This window comes from Charadrius vociferus, unplaced genomic scaffold (assembly GCF_000708025.1).
Source record: "Charadrius vociferus isolate BGI_N301 unplaced genomic scaffold, ASM70802v2 scaffold103, whole genome shotgun sequence".
NCBI classification, from domain to species: Eukaryota; Metazoa; Chordata; class Aves; order Charadriiformes; family Charadriidae; genus Charadrius; species Charadrius vociferus.
Genome location: NW_009648061.1, coordinates 3797059 through 3808092, shown reverse-complemented (window position 1 = coordinate 3808092; position 11034 = coordinate 3797059). Strand labels below are relative to the sequence as shown.

The following is an 11034-nucleotide window of genomic DNA, read 5'->3' as shown; positions in this document are numbered from 1 at the left end:
ACATCACTATTTTTGATTGGCAAAAACTTATCTCTTGTCATTTAACTTTAGAGCACGCCATACAGCATAGCACAATGCAAAATCATATAGCAGTGCTGGCAGTTTTGTTATAGCTAGAGTGGGTTTCCCTCTTTCAGTAACCTTATTTGAAGATATTTACCTTTACAACAAAAATTAACAACAATCTTTCTTTTTTAAATATGTTGTATCCTATTATTCCCCAAACCACATTTTCAGCAGAGTTTGCAGTCAATCACAGCTCAATATACAAGTCCCTGCTGGTAAATCTCATTGCTAGGTGATAAGCAAGATGCCACTTTTGTAAACCAATCAACAAAAAAAAAATTAAACCAGCTTGCTACCAAGTTCTCAGTTCTCTCTTACTATTTTGTAAATAAAATTGCTCCTGGAAATTTCTAGGAAAGGTCAAGGTTTACTTTTCATGTTTGCATTCTGAAATGGCATTTTTTCCAGATCAGTTAGTTCACACTGAGCCCTTGTACCCATTATGCTTCGTTATGTTCCTTGTAATGCTAATATGCTAACTGGTGTAATGAACTTTTACGAGTAATATAACAAACTGTGTTCACAATTAAGGCAAAGCATGTACCTTTCCCGGACTGCCAAAATACCATCTCCAGGCTTCTGATGGGAGAGTTATCGTCTGTCTCAGCAGCAGCCCCCAGCTTGTGTTCCCCCTTAGCGACTGGCCATGTGTGGGGCAGAACATGACCAGGAGGCTCAGTGCCTCCAGGCAGGACATGCCACCTCCAGGCCATAATGAGAAAGGAGATACCTGACTTGACCCTCGCTCCTCTGCTGGGGGAGGAGAAATACACAGCATGAGGGGGAGTCAGAGCGTGTGAAGGCAGAGCTAAGATAAAAGAAGCAACTGTCTTCTTCCACCACTGATAACTAAGTTAGGCAGCAAAACTGTATTTTCTGTGTCATGTCTGCTGAAAATGGAAAAATCTCTGCTTTGGCCATGTGTCTTAATGTGAGGGAAAGGACTAAAAGGGCCAATCAGTGCAAAACATTCAAGTTTTACAGATAAAACCCCCAACTTCTAAGAGTCCTCCTATGAAATCCATGCATTCATATGATGCATTTGGGGTGCTACCTGGACCCGTAAGCAAAGAGAACACACCAGTCACAGGGCTTCTGGTCTGCATCACCACTTGCCCCCATACTCTGGTCTCCCTTTCAAACAGGACTGTGTGGACGCGGAAAAGAATCAAGTGCAAACCCTCTTCTAGAGAGCTGCGCTCTCTGGCCCTGTCCCTTCCCTACTACTGTCCTCTGGGAAAACAAGATGCTCTTTCTTCCCTCTTCTCTCTTCGTCAGGAAAGTGCATGTTTTCATCTTTTCCACAACCACCCACGGAGTAGATGATGATACATTTTCCTTCACTTAGTGTGCAAGTTCCTTCATCAATGTGAGACAGACCGTAGTGAAGGAAACCAAAGAAATCTAAATACAACTTAAGAGCAACCAAGATATTTAGAGAAAATTTCCTCCTAAGATCTTGGTACTACACAAGTGCAAATAAATAGAGGGGGGTAATGTAAATGCAGATATCTACTGCTGAACATGGGACAAAACTCCAAAACCTAAAGAGATTCAGGATATCTTTGACCATGCCCTAACACTGCCCTAATCATTAAAGCAAGAATGTCTAACTTGGTTACCACACTTATAAATAAATTTTCCGATTTCCAGGATTCCCGAGAATGTGCAGTCCTTTTGATTTTATACGTTTCAAAAGTTTGCAATTCATGTCACTAATTTAGCTGTTGAACTTCAACCATAGATTTTAAATTGGAAGGCATTGACCTTGACCTCTTTATTTCAGTTTCACCGACTGGAAAGCAGAGATAACAATATTTACCTATCTCAGTGTCTTCTGATTATTAATTGCTGCTTGTGAAGCAGCTTGACTATGGAAATTTCATCCCTCGATGCTGCCTTCTTACAGAGGAAGTTAAAGACTTTCTTGTCGCTGGATGTGCAAGAAGCAATCAAAAGGAAATCACACTAGACTCATAGGATGTTTCCAAAGAAAATACAACCACATGGAAGCATCTATTTCCTTTACTGAATCAGTAACAGACTTTATTTGAAGCTGTGAAGAAAACACAGGCAATGAGAACAGTGCAGGAAGGAGATACTGCACTCTCCATTTGGTATTGCGTGTTGACTAGCTCTGCGTAGAGGGTCGGAAAGGCCCTCCATACGTACCCTGTATGGCACAATATGCTTTGAACAGTGACAACTCTTCTTTTAATACGCTATATCCATACAGAAGAGTATGGATAGTACCAGAATTGAAACCAGTGGAACTGCATGAAATTTATCACGAAAGTCTAGTCGGTGTTACCTGCTCCCTTACCCCTCTAACTTCTTCTGTAGCAAATTAATGGAAATACATTTTCTGAAGTGGAAGAATTCTGATAGGAAGAGATGCAATAGAGTGAGTAAGATACTTAAAAATGCTTAAATGATCACATGGGAGGTATGGTTTCTAAAAAGGTATGTTTTACAGATAATCTGCTTTCACTTGAGCATCTCCTGGGATAAATGCCATGACGTTTGTGATTTGTGAAAACTCTGTTACGAAAACACCAAGAAACAAGGGAACCATTGAGTGAGATGAGCATCTATTTATTATTATTTATTATTTATTAACCCGGCAGTGTGGAAATTTAAATGATTTCAGGGAAACATTAAATAAATAATCTCCTTGAAGAGCACTGCATTTCTGCAAAGGTGAAAATGAGTATGACACCATTAGAAACAAGGAAACCTAACAGATAATGTGCACAATACGAAAATAATAATAGCCCCACACTTATTCTCTGAGTTTCTAAAATGTTTTCAAACCACACGTATCTTTATCAGGACACTAATTCTCTAAATCGCTTAAATACATGCACAAAGCCTTTCCAGGATATTTAAGCATATTTGGCTTTCAATACAAGCCTCTAGTTAATCGTATGATTGCATACTCTGGTGAAGTGCCAGTTAACACCAGAAAGACCAATTATCTCAGGAAGAGGTGGGAGAGGAAAAACAAGAAATCCTCTGAGCCCCATTCATTGCACATACAAGGAATCACATTTCCAAATATAGGGTGTTATTATTTTGATACTGTATGAAAAAACAAATGCACACTCTGAAATCCTGTACTGAAGCAACAAAGTGGTCTTCTATCCACGTGGTCTTGCTGGATGCCACTTTGTTTCTCAGTGTCCTGGTTTATATTTAAGAATGTAGACAAAACAGTTGGAGAAAAACCCAATATACTGAGTATAATAACTGTGTTTGTCATAAAGTGTCATTTATAATATTTGCTGGCCAGCATTCATTATGTTCTGAAAAGAGAAATAGTTCCAAGATGACCACTTGCAGCCCTTGATGGAGCAACACCATATGTATTCAGATAGATTTCTCTAACAGTCTCAGTGAGGAGCCATGCTCTATTCCCCATCTGCCTGGCTACACAGATTTGGACAAGCCCTTTAAACCATGACTCATTTAAAGCATTTGAGTAGTGCCAAAATAAGACATCTGTTTGTTTGACATTATATTATACAGTGCTCTGCTGCATTTGAATAGTCTCTAATTCAATTTCAGCACCTATAAAATGAGCATGATGTTCACCTTTGCAACGTGAGCTGAGATGCTTTGCTGAAACACATCACTCGATGCAAGTTATATTCTAAAGCACTCCAAATTCTCACAAGAGGGTGGATAATAAAATGAGATGGTATATATGAATAAATTATGGCAGCAAAACTTCTAGACTTTCCCTTTAATTTCTTTGTGAAATTATTTCTGTTTCTGCTTTTTTATCAACGTTTCTCCAGTACTGGTTTGCATTAGATAGCAGTGTCCAACCCCCAGTTTGAATTAGACAGAACTGAAATAGAAAGAGGATTAAAAACATAATATTTCAGAAATGGAAACTGGGTCACATATTAAGGTTTTCTATGGGGATTGCCAGAAAAATTAGAATTAGGATGAATTCAGCACTGACTTCTTTACAGTTTACTGATGCAGGGCAACAGTAGGGATAGGTGGACATGTATCTGTGGTACTTCCATTGCTTGAAGTCAAACACCATCTGAACTTCTATAAAACTGTAATGTCCTTAGGTGCCAAACATCCCAGGAGCAGAGAGATGTACCATTGTCATTCAGGAGCAAAAGCTGAGGGATGGAAAGGCTGGAAGCCCCCACAGTCATGCAGGAAATCTGTAGAAGAGGAGTGAACTGATCTTAAGCTTCAGAAGTGCAAGAGTAGATGTGCTACACACTTTCTCCATATGGAATAGCATCAGCAGGCTTATTCATACCAGTATCAACCCAACCTATTTTTGGTTGCATAAGTTGACAATAAAGGAAGAGGAGTAACTTTAGGAAACAGTGAAGGACATGCATGGCTTATTCCCTGTACGTGGCAAGAAATTCCTTTAGGGAGGAAATTTTTGGTTGCATAATTTGACAATAAAGGAAGAGGAATAACTTTAGGAAAATGTGAAGGGCATGCGTGGTTTATTCCCTGTATGTGGCAAGAAATTCCTTTAGGGAGGAAAAAAAAGATTTTGGCGTAAAGATAACATTACTTACTTATTTTAGGTATCCAACTGAGTGACACATTTTCACACATGTATGTGAGGAGTTCTCTGCTACACTAGAGTTCAAAAATAAAATAACAGTTCACAAATAAGTTCTCACACACACTAATCCGGTTAAAAAGCCCTGATGATCCAAAAATTATAACCTACAATTGGAATATATATGGGATTTTTTTCCCTAATCATTTTTACACATGTATTAATTTCTAGTATTGTGTTCTTTTTGTAAAAGATATCAAAATCCAGGAAACATTTTGCTCTCCTACTCTCAATCTTTGTCAGCCTTTGTCCAATGAAAAAGATAGCCATTGATATTTCAAACAATGACTGTTTCCACATTATTATATGCATGTGTAGCATATTAAGAAATAATATGCAAAGTGAAAAGAAAAAATAAGTACTTTGAAGTGGAGATTTCTGTAATCCACTCTTCAGTGATGGCAGAGCCCCAGACAAAGATTTTATGCAAACTTCTGTTTTCCCTCAGTATTTTAATGAAGCAACGTCTGAACAATAACAATAAATTTTCATCAGTTTCTCCTGAGATATTTACTAAGACAGAAATATGAAAACAGAAGTTTCATCCTGGAGAATTATTGAGAAGCCTCCAGGATCTTCACCATCAACATAATCTACAGTAGCATATATTTGAAAAAAGCAGCTCTGTGGGAACTCTATCCATCTCTATCCCCCTCACTTGTATTTGCTCCTTCATTGGCAGCCTTCTACCCACCGCCTTCAAAAATACCAAAACAACATATAAAAGCACAACATTAGCATATTTGCAGTACCTTACCAATGCCACAACAGCTGTTCTTCACAGTCCTGATGAAAAAAAAATCCCCAAAGAGTTAATTAAGTGGCTTCCAAACTTCCTCCAGTGAAGCTGAGCCCCACCAGCCAGTGCAGAGGTGGTAGGTGCACACCTTCCAGGTGCTCCTTGCTGTCAGGGAACTGCGCTGCCTGCTCAGGACTAGTACAATTTACCTTAAGAAACCTACTGCCTACTAACCACTGCTGTCCTCAGGGCGGTCAGCACTGGCAGAGCTCGCAAGGTGGGACTACAGGCTAAGATGAGATCAGCTAGACCCAATACCGTTCCTTGAGGAAATAAATCTTTTTCTAGAATGAGCCATGCTTTTGATTTCAAGTAGAAACAAAACACAGATTCACGTTAAAAGTGGAACACTAATTATTTTCATTCATCGCTAGCAAATGAAATTACAAGAACTAGTATCAAATTTTTACACTGTTGTCCCTTTGGTGTATTAACTGAAGAGAGGCACCAATGGGCTGGGATTACGGATACTTTAAACAGCATTTAACTTGACTGAGAATCAGCTGGAAAATACCAGCGACTGAGAAAACACGAACATTTAGCAAGATGATGATTGCTAATATTTCTTATTCTCTGGCTCCACACTCATCATTCATCTCAAGCCTTTGGTTTCTAGGAAACATATTGCAACTTCCACCCATAGTTCCTTAGCAGATGTTACTTCTCAGATCCAGCAGGATTTCACATCAGATCTTGGCCAGAGCTTCAGAAAACTGATGTTCCAACCCTGCTCCTTGCAAAGCGGGGCGGTCCTAGCAAGTTCTGCTGAATCTGCTCATTTGTCAATGCCAACCTACCCCCCCAGCTGGGTAAATATGAAAAGAAATGCTGTCTCTCTTTGGCTCTTTCTAATTTATGGGAAACATTTCCTCAGTGATCTCTTCAACTTAATTCTTAACCTTTACCTTGAGTGTCTTCTTCACATGTACCTCACCAACAGTAACATTCAAGTACCATACATCACCTGATGTCTTTCTACTAACTTAATTGCACTTTTATGCCTTTAGTTGGATTTATTAGTCTGCAAACCCTGCCAAGAACTCAGCAACTCCAGGAACCAGTTTGCTTACATCCGTGCCTAAATATTGTATTGAGATTAACTTCAAGCAGCCAGTTTTTGAAGCTGCGACCAGTCTGTTTTGAGGACCAATGCAAGGCTTGGAGGCAGCAATGCTGAAAGTGCAAAGTGCTATGAGTCTGTCTCCAAAAATCAAAAAGATGCTGTCAGTAAAAAGCAATACGACATCTCTTTTAGCGCCATGTTTCCTCTATGGACACCCCCATGGCTCCTGTTGTGACCCGTGGCATGGACCAGGTTAGCATTGGGGTGATGCTGGCTTGGGTCACGCCACCAAACCCATTCCCCACATTATTCTTTTGGAGGCTTCAGCTCCTCTCCTGCCTGTGAAGATGGGCGGATTGCTCAAGGGAGGTTTCCTTGTGGTCTGAATACTCCCTTTGGTGGCTCTGGTAGACGTGCCATGAAAGAGAGATCCAGTGTCCACAGAATCACAGAATGGTCAGGGTTGGAAGGGACCTCTGGAGATCATCTAGTCCAACCCCCCTGCCAGAGCAGGTTCACCTAGAGCAGGTTGGAGAGGAACACATCCAGGCGGGTTTTTAATATCTCCAGAGAAGGAGACTCCACAAACCTCTCTGAGCAGCCTGTTCCAGTGCTCTGTCACTCTCAAAGTAAAGTTTTTCCTCATGTTTGAGAAGGAATTTCCTGTGTTCCAGTTTGTGCCCGTTGCCCCTTGTCCTGTCGCTGGGAACCACTGAAAAGAGTCTGTCCCCATCCTCTGGACACCTGCCCTTTAGATATCTGTAAGTATTGATGAGATCTCCCCACCGTCTTCTCTTCTCCAGGCTAAACAAACCCAGGTCTCTCAGACTTTCCTTATAACAGAGATGCTCCATTCACTTGGACATCTTTGTAGCCCTCTGCTGGACTCTCTCCAGTAGTTCCTCGTCTTTCTTGACCTGGGGAGCCCAGAACTGGACACAGTATTCCAGATGGGACCTCACCAGGGCAGAGTAGAGGGGGAGGATGACCTTCCCTGACCTGCTGGCCACACTGTTTTTAATGCGCCCCAGGACAGAATTGGCCACCTTGGCCACAAGGGCACATTGCTGGCTCGTGGTCACCTTGTCCATCAGGACTCCCAGGTGCCTCTCTGCAAAGCTGCTTTCCAGCAAGTCAACCCCTAACCTGTACTGGTGCATCTCAAAAAAAGACCTTTTACAAACCGTTGAACAGATAAAGAAAGCGAGGAAGCCATCTGGCTCTGATGTTTAACAGCGTGGTGTTGCTACGACTGCTGGTACTGCCAGGTAACAATGCGCTGCTCCATCCTTTCTCGGGCTCCCAGCACAAACCTGCAAAGCAATGGGTGAGGAGCCAAATGGAAGCAGCAAAATGTATCTGATGTGCAACAGCGAATTTATAAACCCTTTGAATCACTGACACCGCTTAAGTTGTAAACTTGTGGGAATACACCAGGAAGGTGCATGAACAGCATAAATGCCTTACCAACGAATGCGAACTAAGCCTCAGATTCTCATCTGAGAGATTTTTATAGGCAGATAAACTAAGGAAAAGAGAAATACCCTCAGAATTTCAAAAGTGAGTGCATAGATGTCAGATGGGTAAAAATAAAACATAAACAGGCTTCTTGATAATCAGAAATTTCAGATACCTAAACAATGTAATCAACCAAAACTAAATATCTTTTTTATTTTATTTTATTAAGGAAACCAGTGCTTTTGTTCTGGCTAGATTTCATTTTTAAGAATACTGGCAGTAACTTCCAGCGTGTAGTGAACTTTTTCCTTAGGTTAAATTATGCAATGTGAGAAGGATGCATAACACTCACTGGATCTTCATAGTAATTTTACTATTGCACGTGAATCTCATTAAATCTCAATCTCAGAATTGTTTATAAATGGAATGGCTTACAAACCTTAATGAGGCAAACCAGGGGTACCCAACGCTGTAGTCATTCCAAAAAATCAGTTTCTTCAAGGGAAGTTTTGTCTGCATAGGGACAGGTGGGATCTGCTCTGGATATTTTAATTTCCTGCCTTGTTAATTTTCCAGCAATAAATTTTGATGAGATACTGATGATGTTAATGACTAATAATTCTGGGCTATTTGCTTTAAGATGATAATGTTTATTTCTTTGCTTTTGTTACAAAGTTTATAAATACCAGCATTTAACTTCAGTTGTGTTAACTGGTGTCTTTTCTAGATGACAGGTTTGAGGCTGTCCTCTTACAAAATGCCATGAAAATGGCTTTTTTTTTTTTTGTGATAGTTTCAAAGCATTTGCAGACTTATTCTACGGCCTCTCTTCACATTGTTTTAATTTGATTTGCACATCGAAGCACAAATGACAAGAAACCCTGTTTGCCACATACAAGCTGCGTCGCTGAAAGAACCGAGAAACCAGGCGTAACCTGTTTGAGATCTGTGACTGTGCCCAAGCAGACTAGCCTTGGTGGGAGCTTCCATGCTGACAAGATAAATAGCTGCGGCATCATCTTAAGGAACCATGTAACAGTTTATGTCCAATTAGCTGCACCTTTTGGTGGTAGCTTATTGTCAAGCTGCACAGAGATTAAATAGGTTGAACTACAGTCTCAACGGCAGTTGTAAAAGTGAAAAATGCAATGGGAAACACGGTGTCTGCTCCGTCCCAGCCTGACACTTTGCCTTGAAAGCTTGAGCAATATAGCACTGGTCTTTGAGAGAAAGGATGAAAGCGTCAGGCTCAGGCGAGAGAAAACAGTTTTCATCTCTGAGGTTCCTGCGGAACCACTGGACCTGTGGGAGCTCACAGATTCATTTCTCCTCCATTAATAAGCTGATAAGGTAAACGCTGAACACAGGGAAAAAGAGGGTGAGTCTTCAGAAACAAACTTTTTTCCCTATATTGAAATAGCTGTTGTTTCCCTCTAGTTAGACTTTTGTGGTTTTTTTTTTTCACTATTCAAAGTTACGGGTGCCTGCATCCTTGCTAACATATTTCATATACATTTAACCCCCCCCCCCCACAATCTGGTAAATAAAGTAAATCTTCATTCTTGTGAAATTATTTTGTAAGACAGAAACAAAACAAGTATATTTGATGAATCAGTTTTTATAGAGGAGCTGAATCTTCACCCCAAAAAAATTTTTATTCCTCTGTAGTTAGAATTAGGTTTTTTATTTTTCTGCCATTCAAAGTGACTAGAGCCAAAAGTCCTTCTGAGCTTTTACGATGAGTTGAGGCTGAGAACAACGCAAACACTCCCTGCCAGCTGCAAGGTCTCAAGGAAAAATGAAGTTCTTCCAAAATACAAGTGCCACTCTAAGAAATAACATTCTGCTGAGCAGATCACTGGCCACACCAACTGAGTAGGAAACAAAAAGTTAACTAAATGTAGCCCTTAAACTTTATGAATGCAAATACTTAACAAATTGATAGGCGATAAGAGTAAAATGTTAATCCTACAAAGCTGTCGTGCTGCAGGTAAAGCCAACTCGGAAGCATTTGATTTGGGAACGGACACATACAGGAGTATCAGAGTATGGGACTTTCGTTACTGGAAGAAATAATGGGAGACGAGCAGCATCAGCCTGAACGTGGCTGGCGATATACGTCAGCTATGATCTCAGAGATGTCTGGAGGTGAAAGAATAGTTTAATCTCATTTCTTCCCAGTTTAGCTTCTTTGCGGAAGTAGCCAATCAGGGAGCTATTTATTACTAATTCTGATTACAGATATCCTTCTGCCAGGCACTGGGCTAACCCCGCCAGTTAGAGATCAGCAAAAAGCCACTGGGCTCTGTATCACAGGTGACGTCTGGGTCACACAATGCTTTCTTGAAAGAATGTAAACACCTACTACTCAGGCCCTTTTACTCACAGTTACATTTTACTTTTCATTCATACTTTCTTTTAAGGTAAAAAGCCTGTATCGTACCCTGCCTCACCTCATGCAGGAATACCAGCTTGTTTCTCTGCCGTCAGACAGACCGGGACGCGGACCCTGGGCATTCACCTGCTGAAGCATGTCATATATATAAGGTTTGCTTCAAAGTGCTGTTGAAGAAACCAACTATACTATTTTATGGGCCGAAAGGCTTTTCCCCCACCGCTTCCCTGGCAGTGAAGGGTGCTAATCTGTGGCATTTGAAATGGAAAAAGATTTAAGAACTGTGACAAAGCGGGAGCTCAATTTATGCATGCATTATTCCTCTCAACCTCAGCTCCAAATGCCTTCCATAAAAACTCTGTGCCTGACGTCTCTACAGTTGGTAAACTGTCGGGGCTGCGTTATGTGATTTAATGAGTTATTCGCTTTAAAGTGAGCGCTCCCTCAAAGCATTCAAATCCCGTACAATCACCTTCCTGAGTTTCAATATTTATTTCAAGAGATGGATTCTGCACGGGCTAGTTGCGTTCCTCAAAAGTTTCCTGCACGTCGCTGTAACCGCAGCTTTCGGGACCCCACAATTCGTGCCGCAGGACTCGTTGGCGGCTTCTCCCGCACCCGTGCCCCGGCTCACCGCCGGCCCC

At 41.0% G+C, this 11034-nt stretch overlaps 1 protein-coding gene across 1 annotated transcript in view; it reads left to right on the top strand.

Moving 5' to 3' along the window:
• Positions 1 to 6756: 6756 nt before the first annotated feature.
• Positions 6757 to 11034, top strand: part of ANKRD33B (ankyrin repeat domain 33B) — a 53748-nt gene continuing 49470 nt past the window's right edge. The window contains exon 1 of the mRNA XM_009883795.1: positions 6757 to 6789. Within this exon, the coding sequence (XP_009882097.1) occupies positions 6757 to 6789 (33 nt within the window). The remainder of the gene's footprint in view (positions 6790 to 11034) is intronic.